The sequence below is a fragment of the Magallana gigas genome, chromosome 4, assembly GCF_963853765.1.
Source record: "Magallana gigas chromosome 4, xbMagGiga1.1, whole genome shotgun sequence".
Classification (NCBI taxonomy): domain Eukaryota; kingdom Metazoa; phylum Mollusca; class Bivalvia; order Ostreida; family Ostreidae; genus Magallana; species Magallana gigas.
This window is the reverse complement of record NC_088856.1, coordinates 25000457-25026408: the sequence shown is the minus strand read 5'-3', so window position 1 is coordinate 25026408 and position 25952 is coordinate 25000457. Positions and strand designations below refer to the sequence as shown.

The window sequence follows — 25952 nt, the reverse complement described above, 5'->3', positions numbered from 1 at the left end:
AGACAAGTTAGGCCCTATCTAATCGACCTACAAAATATTTTTTTCAAGACCGCCTGTTTCCTATATCTCAAATGAACGCATTGTCTTATTACAAACAGGTCCTTTTTTATGTTTGTAAATTTGAAGTTGTTTAAATTAATTAACGAAATCTTAGTTTTAGCATAGTTTATTAAAGGCATCTTGTTAACTATATATCCATTTTGGATTTTAATTGTATTTTATATATCTTTTATTCACTAAGAAATTAATTTATTATAATTTAATTCTGTTGTAACGCGGCATTAGATTGGATAGAAAAATTTAGTTAAATGTGTATAACCTGGTTTTCACGTCACAAGACATGTCACAATACACCGACGTCAAAAACGGAATTTTGAACAGATTAATATCATTTTTAAAAGTAAAAGGCTCTCAATTTGTTTGTACAGTAAGTTACAGGAAATTAAATTATTAGGAATGAACTCAATATTTACCCAAATAATACTCGTATATCATGTGTTGGATCAATTTATGCTGTTGTATAATCCGCTAAGAAACTGATTTATTAACTATAAAAAATTGTATCCTCCCCCACCCTAAAAAAAAAAGATGAAGAAAAATCACACACCGACGCTTCCCATTGCATGACATATTTTGGCGATTAATTTTACAAATAGATAGAATGGTTATAGGTATTGACTTGTTGTGGAATGGTTAAGGTTCGTTAAGGTGAATTTTCATGGACTGCCCTTTAACTGCCAATTATAAAACATCGCATATAAGATTAGAATATTTGAGATTTTAATTTAATTATCAATATTGCTTTTATGCTATAAAGATAACATATTAAGGAATTTTTTATAATTTGTGTCGTTTCTGATGTTTAGATAGATAATACAATTTTCAAAATTATGTGAATATTTAATGACAAAATGTGCATCCTAAAATTTGAAACATAATCAATGCTTCAGCAGTATGTAACCTTGTATTAAGAAATGTTTAATTACGCTATCAAAATCATGAACTCGTTTCATTCACACGGTGCATTTATTACTTATGACCTCTAAATTAGAAGATAACAAGTTTTTGATTAACAAATGTATTATAAAAAATCCTCCAAAACGATATATAAAATATCAAAATAATATCAAACATATTTAATATTGCTACTCATATTACATAACAAGGGATATAAATTTGCATTCTAAAAGGAAGCTGTTACAATCAAATATCAACAAAATTATTTGATGAATATCATATAGTATAGAATTTGATTTATTATATAATATGCTACCTTATCCATCGTTCTAGTTGTAGTGGTTGTATTGTTAATATTACTCTCTGATGAACAAATTGGAAGTATGTAGAAGTATTTTTTATCGTATTATGGTTTGGGACAGTTTACGCTTTATAAACCGCGAAGCGGTTTATAATAAAAAGGGTAAACTGTTTTAAGCCATTCTATATCGTATAAAACTAATAAATATTGAATTCATTGCTTATAGTAGATAAAAACGGTCATTTGACCTTTAAAATGACGTAAAATTGTACAAAATTCAAACGTTACGTCAAGCGTACATTGTACTCACTGCTTCTAATTCAAAAGGACGTACCTCTCTTTTGAACATTGACAATGGGGTATTTAAATAGGTTGATATAAGTCCTCATATGCAATATTTTTTAAATGTGAGCATAGAAATTGAAGTTCAGACATAATTAATTAATTTCATAAATTCTGAAAAAGCATTCAAAATGAGTTTCCAAAAGACAATTTAAAATGGTATATATTTTCAATACGCTTTGTATACACTGAAACTTGTAGTAGCCCACAATGCCTTGCAACTCATTCACCTGATTGGTTTGTCGCTAAAAGTAAACAGATGGCTAATCTAGTATGCAAATTTATGCCAAAGTCACAAAATATAGACCTGTTAAAATGATTCAAGTAATTGATTAGTTATGAATACGGATTGGTGGAAAGTTAACAAGCAAAGCAAGTGCTACTTTAGACATTATTGTTGGAAAGGATGATACGAAAGGGATCCCCCATAGATAGCTTAACAAATAGTTAATTTTGAAATGTTTTTTTTTCCATTTAGCATTGACTTAAGGTTCTCCAATCCTCAGCATCAATTTTTGATTTCATCCTAAAAGTATTATATTTGTCAACCAAATTTTTCCATAAATATAATACATAAGCATTTCCAAGAGACACACTTAATAATTTTGCCCAACTTTGAGCTTTCTTGCAACAAGTAATTTACCCAATACAAGTAACTGAATAAAAAATCTTCCAATGAGTCCAAGTTTATTTGCAATGAAATAGAACAACAGATTGCATTAAAGGTCGTTTATTCAATGAACCCAATTTGTATTGTTTAAATTGAAAACAATAAATTAAAGAAGAAAAATCATTGAATAAATGACCAATTAATTTGCAAAGATGGGGTTAAAAACCGCAACAGCTGAAAGACCTTTGTCTTGAAGGACCCCACCTGAGGACTCATTGGAATAAATGGAAAATATTCCTAGTTTCTAAAACTAGCAGAAAATTATTTGATTATGATAAATAGCATGATGGATAAAAAGTACATGTACAAGTATAATAAACCAAATTAAAAATTAAATTATTACATGTATATGCAACTTAATGAAATATGAACGAAATCTCCAGGTGGATTGTGATATGCAGTTCACAAGCGAGATACTTTAAAGGACATATCGCATGTTTCTAAAGTATGGGACATTTTACATTTTTTGGCCTCCTTGTGTATCTAATAATTACTCCTAACAGTTTGTTAACGACACATACCGACACACACATGAACGTATAGTTTAACAATAACAATAAGAAAACAGCTAATGAAGCGAGGCGGTATCCAAAATGGCGCCCCCTCTCGTTATTTTTCTCCGATTAACTTGTGTTTTGTACACAGGCCCCTGTGCATAAACTTTTATTTTTATCTTTTTGAAAAATGAATACGATTTATTTATGAAACTATAATTACAAAAATATACCATATAATTAATGATATATATGTATTGAATGTTTATTTATAAATCCTCTCGTCGACAGATAGACCCTTATTTGTCGCAAGATTTCCGCATGCTTTCGTAAGGGAAACTTAAAAAAAAACCAACGGTCCAAATCCCAATTTCTGACGGCTAGAACACCCGCAGGAGGCACAAAGCAACATCATGACCCGTTATCGGCAATTAAATAGGTGATAATTAGTTTAATTGTCGTTTAAATCTAATCCAATTACAAAGATGGCTAACAGCACCTTCTCGATCGAGGTCGCATATGACGTCATACATCATGGCGGGTAGATCGAGAGAGAAATATGCATATCGCGACATTTGAATTTCATTGCTTTCAAACTCACGAATTAGGCAGAATATTTTATGAAAACGTTTATTAACTTCATTTTTAATGAGTATAGAATGATTTTATTGAAAAAATTCCGAAAATTGAAAAACATGCGATATGTCCTTTAACCAATGAGTTATGATAATGAACAACCAAATAATCAATGCAAAAAATTTAAATGACTGTAAAGTTTCTGACATGACCCTATAAACATTATGGCAGTGCAAGCCTTGTTGACCTCTACCAAAACTATGTATAGTACTTAGAATATTTTGCTTATAACACAAAAAATATGTACAAATATGTATATGTACATGTTATGTATATGTACAAAAAATACAAGGTAAGGAGGTCAGGTTTTACCCTCTGAGTTCATTTGATTTGAGCTTTTTGTACTTAAAGTGCAATTCTAAACATAATGAAATATGACTTGGGTATTCTTAACAAAAAATGTGAACAATAACATCATATACCAATATTGTTTTTAATAAGTACTATAGTGATGGTCAGATTGAATATATAATATATATATATATATATATATATATATATATATGTGTGTGTGTGTGTGTGTGTGTGTGTGTGTGTGTGTGTGTGTGTGTGTGTAATATATATTTTGTTTAAATTGCATTTTTCCTGACCATTTTTTATCTAAAATTAGCTAACTTTTAATAATAAGTATGATTTGAAATAAAAGCTTCCTGAATGTTTAGATTTATTTTGATTTCAATGCAGTTTTTTGAATGTGTTTTTTTTCTAATTCATAATAAGATATCATATATCAATGATTAGAAAGAGGGCTTTAAATGTAAAATTCTTACAAAAATGGCTTAAAATTATGAAGGCTTTTTCTTTGTTTTTGAAGCAGTTAACACTGAAAATATATCACCTATAAAGCTCTCTGAAGGGCATAATTATTTAAAGTGACCCCGGTTTAGAAGAAAGATATGCTCTTCATCTTTATATGTAATACTGAATCTCCAGTCTACTCTAACATGTCAAAGAGATTTCAAGTTGTTCCATCATATTTCATTTTTCAATATGTAAATTTAACATTCCTCAGAAGGCAAAATATCCAATTTATATGTTCATCTGATTATTATATATAGATTTTATAGTTGAACCAGTCACCATTAGTTTCTTTCTTTCAGTGATATCAGTCCGAATCATATTTGGATGTAACTATAACAAATCAATAACTGTTCAATAATTATTTCAGTTACATTTGTCATACCCGCCCCCTCCCAGCACCCACGCATGCAAAGTATTTTATATTACTGTTACAATTCATTAAATATAGGTGTAAAATCTTGACTTTTTCAAGCAATATGGTACAAGTAGTTGGTATTATGCGAATATTAATTATCAACATATAGAATAATATGAAGACTGATCAATTATTCACACGAGATACATTTAAACATATACTTGTATACTACATGTACCAAAATACATGTAGCTACCATAGTCTATACATGTATGTTGATATATTTTTCATTAAAAGTTTGTCATTGTTCTAGATGCGCAAACACTAAGAACACAAAGCAATCACGTTCAAATTTTCTTTGTCATGTTTGAACTATTATTTCCCTTAATTTGCCACTATTTCTCCCGTTAAAGAAATGTTTGCTAGTAGCATGTAAGAAACCAGTAAAAGTTGCCACTTACCATGATAATGAACTAAATTTATACTTCCATAACCCAGGAACTAAAATCCATAGTCGTCTCACTTCAGCTCCGTAGAAATTGGATGAAAACAATGTAAACAAAATACCGTTTTTACCTCCTTTCGTAAGAGAGTCATATCAAAGGGAGGTAATTAGAGTAAAACTTGAACGTTTCCCGATGTATTGAATCGGTATATATCTATAAATGGGTGACTTGCCTACAGATTTTTTAATTGATTCTTCTAGAACAAATGTCATGATATAAATACATGTACGTTGTGTTAGTTAACCTTGACATGGTTGTATAATTTTATAAAAGTGCACAAAATTGACTGGTGTTTGCATGCAAAATTAACAAGATAAAACGGGTATAAATATCAAATGATGAAGTCAATGTAAATTTTTGATGATGTTTAAATTAGAGCAAAGTGTTTTGTAGTATGAAAAATTATCGACAGAGTTTTAAGATGATTTAGCATAATATTGTATTCGTATATACAAAAATTTTCATGTTAAAATGAAGTAAAAATCAGTCAGTCTCAAAGCACATGGTTTCCATAGAAAAACACGAATGATAAAAAAAAATTACACATATATTTTTAATACAATCTTCATTCTGATTATCTTTATATGTGTTTTTATCATTATTGTTTTTATGCCACTTTCCATATTTTTCACAAAATGCTCGATGCTTGCTTATTTTCACTCTTAAATATATGTATGCATATATTAAATAAAGAAAAATTAAAAATCAGCTATTGATGAGCTTTGCCTAAGAAGACTGAAAGTAATGATAGCACCTGGATTTTGTGCAATAGTTGAAATGCTCTTTAAAAAAACCCAAAAACAAAAACAAAGCGCGACAAATACCATTAATGATTTACCAGTCAAACATCATTCATTTGTGCACCTAATCATAAGACGTATAGTCCATGTAAAAACTACATTGTTTTAACATTGTACAAATGTTGTCAGTATATTTATTCAGCGCAAAATGGAATTTTAGTTATATTGTAATGTACAAAGACTAGAAATTATCAAATGCTGCAGTCTATTGTTGATTGAACTGAAATTGGTTGTTTTCAACAATATGATGTAATTCTAAGTCTCTTAATTTAAAACATTACATTGAAACCCAGAGGTAAAGATACCAAGTGTTGTATTGTCAACACCTATAGTCTCTGGGTTTTTATTGCCACTGCTTAAGATCTTGGAGCCTTGGTGGTTGGCATAGGTGCCAGGTAGGGAAGTTGATGCTTGAAGGTGTCCTTGCATCCTTGTATCTGATTTGACTCTAACCTTCAATCTTTATTAATGAAATATAATAAAAAGAAATGTTTCGATGGTATCCATGCATTTAACGAATTCATTACATCTTCTGCCACGATAAATATAATGAAACGCACAGTGGATACAAGTATATATCAAATTAGAAAAAAAGGTTATTCCGGTACAACGGTGGCTCTTACCCCTTTTTCTCTAGGTAGTGGGCCTCCGTTGAGCCACTAAGCCAAGCAGTTCGTTAAATGGTGTGTGTTATATTAACACTAATAGATTAATTAAAATTTTCTATAGAAAGGGCATTTTTATGGTACACATAATAAAAGACCCCAGGATAATTTAGATTTATCGAACATTACTGAAGATCGGAAATATCTTTGAGATATGTTTCCGTATAAAGCTCGAGTTAAAAAAAACAAATAAATAGTACAATAACATGAACGATATAATAAATCATTACTTGTCGTACGGATATACTGTTTGCATCAAACCCTATAGACATTTAGCTCCATCCCGCATTTAAAATTTTTCAAAATACACGAGTGACATAGAGTGCAATTCTTTCAAGCTCGTCAATGTTTTTTTCGAACTCTATAAATATAGCAAAGAATAAAAATGTTACTCAGTGCACTCATAAGGACTTGGTTGTTAAAAAAAATCAAAATTCAAGTTGACTTCTCCCATTATAAACTTATGTTGCTTACCTTTTGTAAATGCGATTAACCTTTCATAATGTTACATTTCTGTACTATATACGTCACGTGACAACAATCTCGGAAAGCGTGTTCGATGTTACTATAAACCATTTATCTTTATTTATGCAAACCATTAATTTACAAATTGTATTTTCAACGGATGTTATTCACCTTAGCTGGTAAGAATTTGGGTGATTATCAATGCCACGTGATACTCTGAATGAGTCTTGTCCGATCTGCTTAAATTCTTAAGTTAGCTATCCTCTTTTGCACTAGGACCCGACCATTTGATTTATTTCATTTTATGGGACGGGAATACAAACAAGACAACTTTCACTGATAATGAGTACGAAATTTTCGATCAGGCGCCAATTATTTAAACTGTGTCGATTTTGCATTCTCATCTGACAAATATTAGAATTCAAAGTAGATTATTCTACAAATCAACGTATAACATGGGCTAAGGACATGTGTTTAGGAAAATTATTATTCTGAAAAAGGCTTGAGTCGGGTAGGGGTACAAAGAGCTGATGTTGGTCTTTCTTGGTGATATAAGCAGCCGGACTTTAGCAAAGTAGATATATTTGTATACATTCCAAACATATTTTGATAATGGTGGAATATTTTTGAATTGACACTACCATGCGCTTAATGATCGGTCAAACAAATAGATTAATAATGAAAATAATTAACAAAGTGTTGTGACGATTGTTTAGCAATTTACTATGATGTTTTGATATCTTTAGCGCCTTAGTTCGGTAAATAAATCCTGGATATATGTTAAACTCCATTTGTTGTCACTATTTATTAGCGCGATTTTAAATCAAAACATGGTCAATGCACCCGGTAATAACAAATATGACATTGGACCCTTCTAAAACCAATCTTTTTTCATATTGATGTTTTATAACTGAACACTTTATATGTTTTTTTTTAACTCTCAGAAATGGCTTTGTTAAGAATTTAGATTAAAAAATATATTTATTTGATTCTCATGCTTCAGATTTCCAAATAAGCAAAGATGAATAAATTGGTGATTTTCTGTGCCTTAGTCGGGTCCTGTATTGCTGGCTATTATTCCACACATAGGGATGGTTACAGAGGTGGTGGACATAGTGGATACGGTAATGTTGGACACGGATATGGACAAGTAGGTCATGTATTAGGTGGGGACAACTTTGGAGGTGTTGGCGGAGGGTTGTTAGGAGGTTGACCTGTAGGTTGCGTCGGGGGAGTTGGGGGTGTTAGATGGGCCATTGAAGGAGGTGCAGGAGGAATTTTTCCCACAGCAGGTAGTTCGCTTTGCATTCTAATACATGTATATTGATATATGACTTCAAATGACAATAATATCTTATCTTTGTTCGCTCCAGTATATATAATGAATAATTATCATTTTTTCAGGTTTTCCGAAATATTAAACATGTCCATTTGAATCTGTATTTAACCCTCTCGAACTCGGTCCATATTGTTCAAACGACGAAGACTGTCACGGAGTACAGAAATGCTGTTTTGTTCTTGGCAATGGTCAAAGATGCCGAATTCCCAGAGAATACCAGAAGCAAGGGTCTTGCAACACAAACTATAAATTAAGTGGGTGGGTGCGCAGAGCATGCAACGATGACACCACATGCCGCTATGGCAAATGTTGTAGAAGAGCTTCAAGTGGTCAAGTTGACACATGCACATACCAATTCCATGGTCCTATCCAAGGTGGCTATGGAATCCCAGGCGGTCATGGAATCCCAGGTGGCCCCGGTCCTGTCTATCCCATCTCGTATCTACCTGGTCACAGAAGTCACAGGGCCCATGGATATGGAGAAACATATTCCAAACACTCGAATGTCTACTAAACGCTATTGATCCGAAATGTTTTTATTGTTATAACAATAAGATTTTTTTTTTTTTCATCTGAAAACTGTATTATCGAAATTATTTTTAATTCGGGGAATTTTGATAGAGATTTAAAAGAACAGGGAACAAGGACATGGTTTGTCTACAAAGTTTCAGTTTTCATTTTTCATATTTAATCTTAAGCATCGAAAATACGCGGTTTGAAGGTAGGGATACAGTTGTTTTATTTTCAAAAAGAAGTGAAAACTAGCTTTCTATATTCAAAAAATAAAAACAACAATGCATATCAACATCTGTATCACATCTAACATCAACCCTTGACCAAAATCAGTCCTCTGGTCTTTGGACCTCGGACTGATGTTGGATGTCAGGTTGATAAGGTTTTGACGCGTATTTTTCTTTATTTATCACACGACTTTAGAGTTGGTGGAAAAGGTTATATTTCTATACATTTGTACGCATACAATATATAAGATTAACCATATCGCCAACTTTCTAAAGTTAGATAGACGTTAGTTGGTGATAAAAAAGAATACTTCAATGGAAACAGCGAATTTTTTTAAAGTTTTTTTTTTTATCTTTAAAATACCATGGAAGTAATCATTAAACAAAATCAGGTATCACATCGGTAATTGTTTTCTAAAGTATGTATAAATATCTAAAACTAGTAATAATTTAATAAATCATTGTTACATGTAATATTAACAAAAAATGGCATATTTTAAAATAAAATTATACATGGATTAGAATTGGGTCAACATCTGAATAAGAAAAGCCTATCACCCACATCACCCACAGAAAATATTGCAATTTAAACAATAATGATATATAAACAGTATTCTTAAATGTAAAACATAGCATTTTCTTAGAAACCGGTTTGATTGGTGTTTAATAAACGATTTCATTGGTACGTTTCAAAGAAAATTTCAAAGGTTTTGGATAATCTTTTTTCAAGAAAAAAAAAACTCGAACGTGAAGCACAAAAGCCATATCATTAAAAAAAACCATCAAAACTTTCAGCATTACATGCATAACAAACTGAATGTAAAAAACAAATGCAAAATAAAGTTACAAATATTTTAGAAGTTGTTGATTTTTAAAGGATATACTGTTTACAATAAGCGCGAACATAAATATCAGCATTTGATTTGTTTGTTTTTTATAATTAATGAGCAACTGTGTGTGTGTGTGTGTGTGTGTGTGTGTGTGTGTGTGTGTGTGTGTGTGTGTGTGTGTGTGTGTGTGTGTGTGTGTGTGTGTGTGTGTGTGTGTGTGTGTGTGTGTGTGTGTGTGTGTGTGTGTGTGTGTGTGTGTGTGTGTGTGTGTGTGTGTGTGTGTGTGTGTGTGTGTGTGTGTGTGTGTGTGTGTGTGTGTGTGTGTGTGTGTGTGTGTGTGTGTGTGTGTGTGTGTGTGTGTGTGTGTGTGTGTGTGTGTGTGTGTGTGTGTGTGTGTGTGTGTGTGTGTGTGTGTGTGTGTGTGTGTGTGTGTGTGTGTGTGTGTGTGTGTGTGTGTGTGTGTGTGTGTGTGTGTGTGTGTGTGTGTGTGTGTGTGTGTGTGTGTGTGTGTGTGTGTGCGCGCGCGTGCGTGTGTGTGTGTGTGTGTTTTATTGAATATGACTACAACATAAATGGTTAATAAACCCTGATCATTATCAAGTGACAATATAATGGAGGTTCTCTTAGCAGGTTTTTTTTGGTTTGCATTTAGAAATAAATATTTGATTTTTAACACATTAATCATTTTTCTTTAATTTCGTAAGAAATTCAATAAGCGTGCTTAAAAAAAAATATATGGTGACCGGTTTTCTTGATGTTCTACATTTATGTGACTAAAATGCATAACGGAAATTTTTATCTTCTAATGTGCAGGAAATTGATAACTATTATATTATGCATCGGAGCGGCAAGATGCTGCTATGATGTGTTATGTGTTTAGTGTCACGAAGATGAATGGTTGCAAGGTGTGTGACTAAACCCTGTCAATCTGTATTATTTGATCTTATTTCTGTTTTGAAATAATGTTGCAAAAGTCAATTTGCCACTAATTTATTGAAATTTGATTTTACTTGAGATCAAATATTTCCAGGTATGCAGTTTGGGATATATTATGATAGCTGTTCAAACTAAGGCCGCCTAAAAGATATGTTTAGTTATGAAGGAACCTAAATATAAAAAATTCCATCTGCCTTCCTTCTGACTAGAATCTCTTTTACATTCTTGATGGTACATGTACAGTACCCGAAACATTTTTTTAGAATCCTATCCTGTCGTATCGTGTATCAATCCTATCGTATCGTGTATACTGTTCTATCGTCCGTTAATCTTATCATATCGTATCGAATCCTATCAGTTTCAATCTTAGTAAATATTAAAGGTTTTATAATTCGTTTTAATACATCGTTTTCTTACACAGAAAGAAATGTATTTATGACATATTTTATATTTATTTAAAACAAGAATTGCATTTTAATTAAACCCGCTATTTTTTCGTGTGATTTGATCTCGTTCTGAATTGTTCGCGGCGATCGGCTAGGGTGTTCGGTAATGAAAACAATGTAAACAATACAGATAATTTATTTAACATTTAAGGCTCACATTTTTTGTTACAAAAATTTAACTGTTCGCTTTTATATATTCGATAAATATTTTAGCGATGATTAACAACACGACAATTGTAAGTAATAAGAAATTCTACGAAAATCTTGATTCGTACGTGTTCTTTCTCAAATTCTGCGATTATTAGGTGAATTGTGGAAGTCGTTTAATATGGTTATACTTTTATCATAAACATCGTTTATCCTTTCCTTCCGTGTATCAATCCTATCCTATTCGCTCCTCTTATCATCTTGCGTGAATCCAATCCTATCGCTTTTCTTTTAAAAAAAATAACGTTTCGGTAATTGTAGCTACCCATTTTTTGAAGGAATAAGCCTTTTATCTTTGGTTAACTTTAGTCAAAATGCTGTGAACTGATACCTAGTTCATGAGATTCCAAAAGTGGATAAACATTGAACCTAGCTTTGGATTTACTCCTTAACGATATGATAATTCTAATGCATTACAAGTCATTCTTTATACGCCTTATTTTTACATACATTTTGCGAACCTATATTTTCATCACGACGTTTACCCGACGTCATCAATTTCTTCCGTCCGATAACAGAAAAAATGAAAATGCGCTGGTTGACAAGACTAGCTGATTAACACATATTAGAACATGCGAATCCAATTAACATTAATATGAATGTTTTCGAATGCATAAATGCAATTAAAGTAAGGTTGTGAAGAAAAGAAACATGGCTACTTTTCTTTTTATGAAACTCAATGAGTCAATCATTCAATGCAAACATAATTATCATACAACTATTGACATATTAATACGTTTGTAATCGTATACGTTACTAGTTAAAGCCAAAATAATTTTGATAATAAGATCGGTATTTGAAAATACAGAATTTATAATTGTTAAACGAGCGAAGTTAATGTATACGAATCAATCTATTTACAATGTACTTGACTAAACATGATTTTAAATGAAAAAGTTCCAACGCACACTCATACATTATAGAACTAAATGCAACAATGTATATCACATCTTTAAATTTTTAGCACTTGATAATTATAAATGCTAGTATAAACTGCAATTTAGCTTTCTGAAATATTTCATTTTATGTTTCTGAAGATCATTTGTTATTTATAAAAGAAATGTATGAGTTTGCTATGACGGTCAACTCTTTACGTCAAATCCTATTGTGACGTCAGCAAACCCGTGAGCTACGTTAAATGCTTGTAATTTTCATTCCCATATGAATCACTCAAAAAAACTTTATGTACAACTAGATCTATTTGTGAATCAATAATGTTAGTTATCACTGGACACTGTTTTTTGAACAATATTTCTTCATAAAGATATACGTTATTATACGAAATTATTAAAGGAACCAAAAATTTTGATTGATAACATAATGCCTCACCAACGCCTCATTATTTATGCAAAGTTAACAAAAGCCAAACATCAACGTACATGTTTGATTTTAATAAGATAAGAAACAGAGAGCAGAATAAGCATGTTGGAGACAATATGACGGGAAAAAAAATTTAACTTGTGGACGTGCGGAATGCTGCTGTAAAACAGTATAAAAGGGTTAGGCTTTTTCTATTCAGTCATTCCTGTTTCCTGTTGTAGCAAGGAATCCGACGGTAAGTTTTACTTAAATATTTTTGTCTATAGAGAAAACAAAAACATTAATTTTTATTAATAAAATAAAAAGGTTGAGTTAAAATTGTTTACTTAAGGAAACTTAAATCCAATGCCAGCAGCGTTATTCTGTATAATCATATCGTATCTTATTATGCGTGTGGATATTATATCTAGTCCGTTTTATCGTATCGTTTGAATTCATTACCTATGAGAGGAAAAGAGCGCACAATGCCTTACAAATTCCCTGCATCCGGTATGTAGAAATGGCATACGTACCTATAAAAAATATAATTTGTAAGTGTACACTGACAGGGCACGACAAATTGACTAATATACATTATTACTTATTTCTTTTATTCTGGTAATTTATTGTCTGATCATTAACATAATGATCTCATATATGTAGCTACATTGTAGCGCTGAATACATTTTATTCGACGATGTGTTTACAGAATCTGAAAATAAACACAACGTAATTTTGACAGTTATCTAAAAGGTGTAAAATTATTTTTTTGTGTAACTTAAAAATAAAAAGAAATATTCAAAATGATTTACTTAAAACACGAGAATTAAAAAAATTAAACGCCTGCTATGATTCGAACACGCTATCATCTGTTAAAGATAATCTACAAGCCTCCGCATGTCCCACTAAGCTATGTTAATATATTACCGGAACGGTGAAATTTGACTTTTCGAAAATAAATAATAATTTAATAAAAGTTAAATGTTTTTGTGAAACCCATATATAATGAGTGATTGAATAAATTTTACCGATCAATATATTACTTTTTACATGTAATTGTACTATTGCTAAAGTTACACGAAAATAAGTAATGAGGAATCATTCTTTGAATATTATTATGTGATAAAATACGGTCAAGCATGATCAAATCTATCACAAAGCACTTTGGGCTTTATTGGATTTGATCATCCTACCGCATTAAATCACATCATAATACTCAAAGAAAAAATGATTTCCTTATTCATTAAATATATACATGTAGCAATAATTATTAAACATTGTTGAAGTCAAGGTGTTGATATTGTTTATATAATCTATAGATATAATAAACAATACATCTTCAGTTTGATATGTGCAACAAAATCCCAATTTTTAAAGTTTTTGTTGAGCAGGCTGACATTCTCATCAGTTATATATTTTTAAAATATCCTAATAACGCGTACATCAGTTGAAGGAATTTTAAACTTCTTTTTGTTTAATTTGAGAAATCTTTAGTGATCAATATGGTTAAAGATAAAGTATTTTTATTTTTCAAAAAAGGTATTACTTTTTATGTTTAAAGCATAAACCTACACAAAAACGTTATTATTCAAGAAGAAGGGGTAGCGGGGATTCCTATTTTAGTATTTTAATTAAATGCTGAGAACAAGGTCACGGAAATAAGAGCATATGTTAAGAATGATTAATGAAATGTGTATGGAAATTTTATTAAATACCTTTTACATGTCATGCACCACATTCTTTTTAAATTTGAATTAAAAAACTTTGAATCAAATTGAGTTCTTGACTTTCTCAACATTTTCATAAGTTATGATATTACTGTGTTACATTTTTAATCCACTAATAACCCTTGTAAATATATTGAACAACATTTGCAAACAAAGTCTAAAGATTCATCATATTATTTCAGGAAATTATAATCGCAAAAAAAAAATAAATAAATAAATAAATAAAAATGATAAAAAAAATTGGGGGAATTAACATCAAAATATATCATTTACATAACAAGAAAATGGGGCCGCAAAAATAACAAATGTTGCCGAGGAGTTCTCATTTTGAATTAATTTTGAAAAAAATATTGGTTCCCCTCACGCAAAAATGAATAATATTACATTGCTCTATTTGACAACCAATTTATTATACAACATACTCTTTGTCAAAAAAGTGGATTTATACCAATCTAACAAATATACACAGCAGTTTGATACAAGATGAATAAATAAATTCTCTATCATCTCAAAACGTCTCTGAAAATAATCTGAATCTACATTACGATCTATTCAATGTAAGTAAGAACAGTTTTTATGGCTTTTCCTGTCTCCTACAGATTTCCACATCAACAAAGATGAATACCTTGCTGATCTTGGGTCTCGTAGTTGCCTGCTGTTTTGCTGACGACTATTCTACTCATAAGAATAGTTATAGCGGCGAATATGGAGGTTATGGAGGAGGTCTTAATGGAGGTCTAGGTCTTGTTGGAGGAGGTTTTGGAGGAGGAGGAGGTTTTGGAGGAGGAGGAGGTTTTGGAGGAGGAGGAGGTTTTGGAGGAGGAGGTTTTGGAGGAGGAGGAGGAGGAGGTTTTGGAGGAGGAGGATTTGGAGGAGGTTTTGGAGGAGGAGGAGGATTAAGAGGAGGTTTTGGAGGAGGAGGTTTTGGAGGAGGAGGTTTTGGAGGAGGAGGTTTTGGAGGAGGAGGAGGAGGAGGAGGAGGAGGAGGAGGAGGAGGAGGAGGAGGAGGAGGAGGAGGAGGAGGAGGAGGAGGAGGAGGAGGAGGAGGAGGAGGAGGAGGATTTGGAGGAGGAGGATTTGGAGGAGGTTTTGGAGGAGGAGCTGGAGGAGGTTTTGGAGGAGGAGCTGGAGGAAGTATTGGTGGAGGTCGAGGGCACGGGTTTGGTAAGATATCATGACATAAAGTAACAAAGTTTAATCTCATAAAAGATAGTGGCGGTATTGTTTTGTCTTTTTGTTATTTTGATAGCAAATTTCCCACAGACTGATTTCAATAAAAATGAAACAAGAGATTTTTGTGAAACACTTATGCCCCCCTCCCTTGAAAACATCCACAAAGAAAATGAACGTAAACTGCAAATAACTGGAATTTTTCTATGTCCAAGGGGTATAACTCTGTCGAAAATTGCTCTATCATATCTAAAATCAAACTTGACCTAGATATTATTTAGATAAACCTGTATACCAAATATCAATATGTGCACCCTCTGAAAAGAAAATGAGCAGAAACTGCAAATAACGGGAATTTTTTTATGTCCAAGGGCCATAACTCTGTCGAAAATTGCTCGATCCTACCCAATGTCGAACTTGACCTAGATATGATCATGATGAACCTGTATACCAAATTTCATTTCAATATGTTCATTTTCTGTAAAGAAAATGAGTGGAAACTGTAAATAACTGGAATTTTTCTATGTCCAAGGGCCATAACTCTGTTTCAAATTGCTAGATCGTACCCAATATCAAACTTGACCTAGATCTTATCATGATAAACCTGTATATCAAATTTCTTTTCAATATGTTCATCCTCTGCGAAGAAAATGATTGGAAACTGCAAATAACTGGAATTTTTTCTATGTCCAAGGGCCATAACTGTGTCGAAAATTGCTAGATCGTACCCAATATTTAATTTGCCCTATATATTATCATGATAAACCTGTAAACCAAATTTCATTCCAATATTTTCATCCTCAGCGAAGAAAATGAGCGGAAACTGTAAATAGCTGGAATTTTTCTACGTCCAAGAGCCATAACTCTGTCAACAATTGCTTGATCGTACCCAATATCAAACTTAACCTAGATTATATCATGTTTAACCTGTATTTCAAATTTCTTTCCAATATGTTCATCCTCGACGAAGAAAATGAACGGAAACTGTTGGTGGACCGACCGACCGGCAGACAGCAGCAAACCAATATGCCCTCCCTTCCTCGAACGGGGCCATAAAAATTAATTATGTTTAAAGTCAATCAGATATATTGAATCAGATCCGTTTATTCTTGCAATAACAAATTCAAAGGTGTAATTGCCTTTTTGTTAAACTTTTTAAAATCAATTTTTTAGAAACCTGCATTCTCTGAAAAAAGAGGTGCGCTTCCAGTTTTGTATAAATGATTTTATGAAATTTCAATATTTTTAAGGGGAACGATATATCTTAAATTTATTCTAAACAAAGTATAATTCTACTTCAAACGACATATATATGTTACGTTAAATAATAACACAGATTTAACCCAAAAAATTCATAATGATATATTTTTATTATACAAAAAATCATCCTTTTACTTCGATGAACCCTTGCTGTAGGGTACACGCATTTCTGTTTGTTTCATATTGAGACAAACTATTAGATGCAGAAACCAAAATTCACATTAATATTTGTGTTGCTCCGACGTTATGGATCAAATTCTAGGAATCGGATGACAAAACACTGTTCTTCTACTTTTGCTGTTAAGTTCGCTTTATCAGAATGACTTTTAAGGTCGGATTCCCATTTGTACTTTGTACATACTTTATTGTAAATAAAGTAATAGTTTGTATAACATTTTTTAAATGCGAAATGTATGGTTTTAGTTAACAAATCCAAAAGCAATTATTATTTTTTAGGTTTACCAAAAGCCGGAACTTGCCCAGCAAGAAACATTTACCAGGAGCTAGAGCTTGGCCCATATTGTAGCAATGACGAACATTGCCACGGAGTACAGAAATGTTGTTATGTTGGAGGAAATGGTCAAAGATGTCAAATTCCAGTAGAATTCGAGCGCCGAGGTTCATGCAACCAAAACTATGTAATCTTCGGTGGTAGGCGCGTAGCTTGCAACCATGACACAACATGTCCATATGGCGGCAAATGCTGTAAACGATACTCCAGCGGTCAAGTTGACACATGTACCTCCCACCCAATTTTTGGCCCTTACCATGGAATCCCAGGCGGTCATGGACTCCCAGGTGGTCCCGGAATCACAGCTGGCCCCCCTCATGTCTATCCCATTCCGCTTATTCCTGGTCACGGTAGTCACGGATATGAACCTACATACCCAGCACAGTCGAAAGTCTACTAAACGCTATTGATCCCAAATGTTTTTCTTTGTTATGACAAATAAAATTGTTAGTCTGCATCTCAAAATTGCGCCATTCATCAATTCTGGAAGATCCTCTCAAAATCATATTTGATATCATAATAGAATAAGGTCACAATTTGGGAAGACAGATTTCATTTTCTCAACAATAATCTTACTTTTACTTCTATAAGATATGTTATTGGTAAGTAAATACTCAATATCATTTGTCTAGTTATAAGCAAGTAGGAAATTATATGTCTTTCTTATATAAACTAGGCTAATGAAATTGTTCTCTAAACGTGTTATATTCTCTAACTCTATTTGCTGGTTAAAGAGTTTTCCCATGCATTTCTTAGACCCTAGGTTTAGTTTTAAGCAATTTTATTTTCATAATTGAACGAAGAGTCCTCACAAAATGACAAACTTTATCATTCATCAGTTTATTGCACAAAGCAAAAAAAAAAAAAAAAAAAAAAAATATTTGTATCAGATTAAATATGAAGTTACCCGCCATTTTGAATCGCTATTTTGACCTAAATATGATTGCGTTTACTCAAAACTAAAAAAAAAGCCAACTGATGGTAGAAAACCATCTATTGTGTTTTATAGACCTTTCATGGTATTGTTATTTTCAACTTTTAAAAAAGTAGATCAATGACTAACAATGTACTTTTTGAGTTAATGGCCATTGAATATTATTTTATATCCCTACAAATTTAACACTGTGATTAAGACTTTCTTAATGGCTTAACTCTTTTTAAAAAATTACTGTTTATGCTTGACAGTGACACTAAATAGATACAAAGCTTAAGGGTTTCATCAACAATTTCTATAAATACTCCATTCCGAATTTCCTCTATCAGTTTTCAAATCCCTACCCATTTTGTATTCAATTAAACACAAAACTGAGTAATGATAATGATAAAACATATATAGTAATAAGCTGAGTATATTGATTTTATTCTGCTGGCATTCAATCTATATGAGGTTAATGATCAAAATTTTGAAAATTGTGTCTTTTACCATTTTTAAGCATTTTCTGTAGTGTATGCCATAAGATTACAATGTATATAAAGGTGAAATAAAACCAATAGAAAATATATAAAAATATATTGATAACAAAAAAAATCTTAACTTTAGATAGTATAGTACTACCAACGATATTTCAGTGTAAAAAATATGAAAATGTAGTTCGAATTGCCTCTGCTTTGCTTAAAGTCCAACAATCAGTAAATATATCGAATGTTATGTCAATAATAATTCAATTCAGAAATACTTTTTGTGCTTACAACAAATTTTACCTGGCAAAGAAAAATAAATCAATGTTAGAATCAAACAAGGACTATATTTTTGGCGTAATATTGGCGTATAAAAATATCATATGCCTCGCAATTCAGGATTGCTGCAAATTAATGAGTCTGTTTTAGCATTTTAAAAACAATAACATTAATGCTGGATTTTTTTTACTAATGTGAACTAATAATATGATACTTGGGTTTCAGAATATGTTTTTAAAATATGATTTGCCTATCAAATTACATTTTAAAAGCTTTATAATGTGCCCATTCTATACATTGATTTTTGTGAAAAAAAATCATTAAAATCAGCTTTTCTCTCTTGTTAAATGGTCAATATATTAGCTTTTCTTTCAATTTATATCTTTATAAAAAGTCTTCATATTACATAAAAATCAGAAATATTTTATTATTGGAAGCATATAAAAATAATCACCATTTTGTCAAAATTTAAGAAAATTAGAGGAAATGCGGGCTAAGCAATATCAATTTTAGTATAAATATATATTCCATTTTAGTAGTACAAGCTAATAGACATTCTGATATTCTATCATTTTATGGGAGAATATAATCTTCAAATCTTAAATAAATGTCTACAGAACTACAAGAGCTACACTTTTTTTATCATCTTTTCTCAACTGCTTTAGAAAATTCATAAAAAAATACAACTAAACCACGATGAACAATTATCCATGTAAAGGCGAGTATAATTCAATTAACATTATTTCATTGATTAAGTTTTAATACCAGATGATAAGTATTTGTAAAAACAGTAAATTTTTATGAAAAAATATTACATTCATATCACGACAGAGGTCTTTTGTATAATATCCTTATTTCATAATACTGATTTCTTTTCTTCATTAAAATTAAAATTTAGTACAAAGTATTTAATAAATATGATATTAAATGCCCTTTTACCATATCACCGCCTGTAACCGCCCTCGACCAATATCAACCCTCGGGCTGATATTGGAGTCTCGGGCTGATACTGGCTGTGATATGGAAAAGGGTATGTATTATTCTCTATTTAATATTATTAATGTTGTTGATTTAAAACCTTAAGGTCAGTCTTTAATATGTAACATCAACCCAATAAACATGTGTGAATCCAACGAGGGGCCATGGGGTCTCACGATCCCTTTTAAAAAATCATACAATTTACCTTGTAAAATTGCCAAAAAAAGGACTTTGCATGAAAACTTCCACACTCCGGCAAACATATATATCCATCGGACAATTTCTGGATCCGTGGATAATAGAGTATCTAAGATGTTCTTAGTATTTTCATAAAAATATTAAAGATCTTAAAGATCTGTAATGATATATCAATTTGATTCTGAACGCGGTATTTGCTAATTCAAATATATAATCGAAATAGATTGGAACTGGGTGCACTTGTTCAATTTGGTAAAATAAAAAAAATGATAATTCTATAGTTAGAGCATATACCTATGTATACATAAACAGGTCGAGACCACTATATTTTGTGACGTCGGCATAAATGTGGATACTAAATTAGCCATCTGTTTACTTTTAGCGACAAACCAATCAGGTGAATGAGTTGCAAGGCATTGTGGGCTACTACAAGTTTCAGTGTATACAAAGCGTATTGAAAATATATACCATTTTAAATTGTCCTTTGGAAACTCATTTTGAATGCTTTTTCAGAATTTATGAAATTAATATGGACAATTATGTCTGAACTTCAATTTCTATGCTCACATTTAAAAAATATTGCATATATGAGGACTTATACATGTATCAACCTATTTAAATACCCCATATTAGAAGCAGTGAGTACCGTTTTTTCACGTGATACCCCATATTTGGGACAACATCAGTAGAATGCGCGTTGATTTTTTTCTTCAGGAACATTCATCAGAATGCTTAACGGACAAAATACTATATGCTGCATAGCTTACGCATCTGCGTTTGTATATTTGTGCATATCTTCTACCGTGGCTATTCACGTATGTTAAAAATGTACAGTTACCTGTATTTATATCTAGTGCACGATGATAAAGTCACAAATACACAATTGTGCAGTTTTTTCTAATCAAAATATGTTTATACTTGTATACGTATGTTTGACAGTCGTTTGATACTGATCATTTTTTGAAGCAGCAATTGATCAACTAAAACAACAGTATTTTTCAATGTGAGCATGGAACAAAGTTAACGGTACGTAATCTTTCCTTTTTTTACCTTCTAAAGTAAAAATCAAGATGTTCAAACATTCCAGTAAGCAATTAAATATTGTGAATAAAAAAGACAAAAACCACGTGCGTTTGTCGAATAGTAAACACGTTGTTGACCGTCATGCATTGCAACTCATTCACTGGAGTTGAGAATCTGTTGAAAAAGAAAATACTGTCACATGTTAAATAATGCTATCCATATTAGGTAGTGTACACGACCTGATAAAGGAGAAGTCTTACTTTACAGGATCAAATGTCCTACTTTTGTTATTATGAACAACAAAATGTTGCACATGCCATTAATTTTTTGATCAGGTATTGATAGCTTAATCTTTATAATATCCAAAAACTCTAACAATTCAGAGTTCAACCGTTCTCTTGACCTGGTTGAATTTGAAATATCTCAAGATTTCAACACGCTGGGGTGTTAATTTTGACATTTTAGATAAATTCTAATTAAATCAAAATAATTGAATTATTGCCTTGATTAAACCAGTAATTTTGAGTAGAATATGAATATATTAGAAATTTTTAAAATTCATGAATTAGTATTATTAAAATTTTCACTTGCTGCTTTCATTAATTAAAATCACTGGGTGATGTCAATCTAGGATATTTCTTTTTGCCCCACACTAAAAGCAATGACATCAACATTACCATCATCATCATCATCATTTCTCTCTGTGTGTGTGTCTCTCTCTCTATCTCTCTCTCTCTCTCTCATTTGAACAGAATGTTTTAGATACCAAATTCAGTAATTTCAGAGGACAAAGCTTAAACTGATAATAGTTTGGCTCTTTTCAGGTCCTTGGGAAAATAAGTTATATAAAAGGTTATATAAGAGAAAAAAGCACATGGTTTGAAAACTTTGCAATGTCTTTAAAAGGTTACAATTTTCAAAGCAGGACTATTTTCCGAAAAAATCAGGTCATAGTCAATATTCATAGTATTAAAAACATTTTAATAAAAAAACAATATAACATCCTGCTCTCTGATAACCGTCGCAGATATCATTGGCAATTGACATAGTTATTTTGATTGAAAGCAATTTAACAAATTTTAGAACTTACGTTGAAATATATCGTCAAATAAGATTTGCAAAAGTGCGCATGTTATCATGAAAAAGATGTCCAATATACAAACGTCAGCAAATTTTAAAATTATTGCGAGTATGTGCATTTTTTCTAAGTAAATCTGTCTAAAAGTTACTTCATGTAAGTGTAACTCCTCTCATTAATTAAAGCGTAGTGTTACACATTATTGTTGCTGCCTGACGAATGAACTTTTGATTGTTTAAGTTATGTTACGTTTATTACTGTACTGAAATGAACACTTAAACCGGCTTTTAATCTCTAAAGCCACAGACCAGGGAATAGACCATGCATACATTTTTTCACATCAAATGTGAATATAAATGCTTTCCAAACTTTAGTGCTAAGTTCATGTGTAAAAATTGAATTATAAATTGTGGGTTTTTAATTATAAAATACATAAACAGGAGGGTTTTTTTTAATCAAATGTCATCAATAAATTAAAAGAAACAGGAAGCAATGACTGATTGATTTAGGTTTGATTCTATTAATGGACAAACAAATCGTGTTATGAAATAAGTTGGAAGCATAAATAAATCATTACAGGTTAAAGAAGTTAGTCACAATGATATTGCAATTTTATTAATCGTATTCAGCATCATGGCACTTCAAACATAACATCTAATAGCATTTCGCTTCGAGTAAAATATTCAATGAGGCTCTTATATAATTGATTTGTTTCTTTTTCTCCGTCCTTGAAAGACTAAAGGTGTCCAAGTAGCGTAGTGAAAAGTGCACTTGCTTTTCACTACTGCGACCTGAGTTCGATCCCGTGATCGACAGTGGTTGTATGTGATAGGGAATGGCGGTTGCCCGCTTGGACACGTGGGTTCTCTCCGGGTACTCCGGCTTCCTCCCACACCAATGATCCCCTTGTGCTAACATCCGTGCCAACGAGAGATATTAAAATAGGTTGTAGAACTTGTCAATCTTTGTTAAATAAATAATGTTCAGTTCACTAAAGCATGTATTACTTATTACACTCACGTACGTGTAAAACAAAAATTAAGGAAATCCCTTGATAAATACTTTGATAATTTATTTAATAATGCATTTTATTGTTATAACAAAGACATACCTAAATAAATAACACCTTTGAAAATTACACAATTCAAAAAAGACAAAAAAAAAATGAAGAATTAATGGCTCCCAAATAATTCAGTCAATTTAAAACATGCATATTATTGTTCTAACAAAAAATTGATCTAAATGAATTTAATTTAAAATTATGTAATTACATGTATTTTCAAAATCATTTAAAAATCAATCGGTGACTTTTTTAATGATTACAATCATGTGCGTGTAAGAAATATTAAGGAAATCACTTGATAAATACTCCTCTCTATTAAAGCATATATTGCGCTAACAGAGAAATAACTTTATGATTGCTGCCTTACAATTATATAATTAATTTTTAAAAAACTTCAAAGAATTAATGGCTCCAAAATAATCCAATCACTTAATTATGATCAGGGTTTATCAATACATGTAGCTTACACATGTATGTTGTTAATCACATTTAAAAATCTCACTAATCATTGAAAAGGATCCTGCCATTAAAGAAACATTGATTTGTCCGACTAACTTCCCGGTTGTTTTGCAATATCAATAAAATGATAAAGCTGGAGAGTTAGATTTATTTAATTTGATATGATTTGTAAAGCAAGGTACATTAAACCAAAATCACGTCCACCTATGGTTTTTACAAGCTTAATAATCCTTCGTGTGACAAAAAAAAATGAACAATTAATGTCAAGGTCGTTTTTGCTTCATACATGTAATTATATCTATTCATTTCGCCCTGGATCGGACACAAATTAAATTAACAAAGGATCGAACAGTTTTAATAATTAACATGTTAGGTGCCCATTACGTGTGATATGCTTTAAATGTACTGGGTATAGTAAAAAAATATGTAAGAAAATAATTGATTCAAACATTTCCTTCAGACAACTTAAAATGCATGTTCTAGGAATACTGCCTTCTTAATCCAAACTTCATGTAGGTGCTGGGCATCATAAAGAACCCCTGATGATAATTTTTTTAAACAGAAGCATTAGTCTGAATTCCTGATTGTAGATTTGAGGATTTTCGTTTAAAGACATCTGAATAGAAATTGAATAGTTTTTTCCAGAACCTCTGAATTTTTGCATAATTAAAACAAGAAAAGTTTGTTATTTTGTATATCTTTGTATATCAGTCCGATGCTTGGTAATTTTTTCCGATCAATGGTGAAATAGTTCAACACTTCATTAATTTGCTTCTACCACGTTTTTAACACTTTCAATATTTTCTCCGAATTAGGGAAAACCTGTAACTTTTAAAACAATTTTTATTTATATCTGGACTATAAATGATGTGTGATCAAAGAAATTGTTTAGGTGGTCTGATGCATGGTAGAATCATCCTAAATAGAATCTTCTAGATTTTGGCCAAATAACATTGTTGCTAGTAAATTTGATTACACTTCAATCTATTACTGTAACAGTTTTATTATCATATGAAGTGTAACGCTAGTAATTTAACCAGCATAAGATTGACTTAATATGAAAATTAAATACTAGTGTTAATAAATCGTGCATATGATTGCATGTCAATGATTTCGCAAAAAGAATTCAGATTGAGATGGAAGCAATTGTAAGTTTTTTATGACATAGTCTTCTTGAGCAGAAGATTAAGATAATTTGTTTAAGTACCTGGAGGTTTTGTTTAACCAAAAGGGAAAATTTCATTTTTGATAAAATGGCAATATATCAATTGATAATAAAAAAAACACAAAGAAAAACACAAAAAAACCATCCCAAAATAAAACAAAAAAACCTCGTATTAGACATTTCTAATTTAAATCAAAATTATTTTTTTAATCATATAGCCAAACAATTTTAAGGACAGGACTAGTAATATTTTCTATTTAATTTCATAAACCATTACAAATAAGTTGTGGTACAAGTTAATAAACTTTGCCCACAAAAAGGAGCTCTTTCTTTAACCCATTTGAGCTCAGGAGCAGACATATTTCTTAGAGATTGTGTAAACATATATAACCGTCAGCGTTTTAATCAGCAATACTCCCAGAGCTTTTAAGAGAAGGCTTACAAGCCAAAAGGGATGGAACCAAAACTACCATTTTTCACCACGACGAAGCCAATCGCCGGACATGATCGCGAACAAGCCTCAGATGCCCATAACCCCGCCGGAACAATATGCACCACAAGTGGTAGTAAATGCGTCATTAGCGGTACAAACTGAAGCGGTTGAGCCCATGGTATCTTTCCTTGCATCGGAATTGTCCAGTCGTGACGGCTTTGCAGGAACAGACATGCATGTAGCAAATACGGAGACAACCACCCAAGTATCAGTTGGCAAAATAATGGCTCTTTATATTTCTTCGGCACAACGCCTATTAATTTACAAGAGCTATGTAAACTGGGGAAGTAAGGATAGCTAGAAAATCAAGAAGCGTGTCTTAAAAGAAAGTATGTGGTGACAGGTTTTCTTGATGTTTTAG

General features: G+C 31.5%; 1 protein-coding gene across 1 annotated transcript; it reads left to right on the top strand.

Moving 5' to 3' along the window:
* The first annotated feature begins 10791 nt into the window (after window positions 1-10791).
* On the top strand, window positions 10792-17453 carry LOC136275031 (coiled-coil domain-containing glutamate-rich protein 1-like). Its single transcript, XM_066083285.1, has 4 exons — window positions 10792-10806; window positions 15258-15392; window positions 15438-15680; window positions 17403-17453. Exons 1-4 carry the CDS (start codon window positions 10792-10794, stop codon window positions 17451-17453), a joined length of 444 nt encoding a protein of 147 aa, XP_065939357.1.
* Window positions 17454-25952: the final 8499 nt, after the last annotated feature.

Coding starts and splice junctions, on each gene's coding strand:
- LOC136275031 (XM_066083285.1), top strand. Junction 15,393..15,437: donor AGGAGGAGGATTTGGAGGAG/GTTTTGGAGGAG, acceptor TTGGAGGAGGAG/GTTTTGGAGGAGGAGGTTTT. Junction 15,681..17,402: donor AGGTCGAGGGCACGGGTTTG/GTAAGATATCAT, acceptor ATTATTTTTTAG/GTTTACCAAAAGCCGGAACT.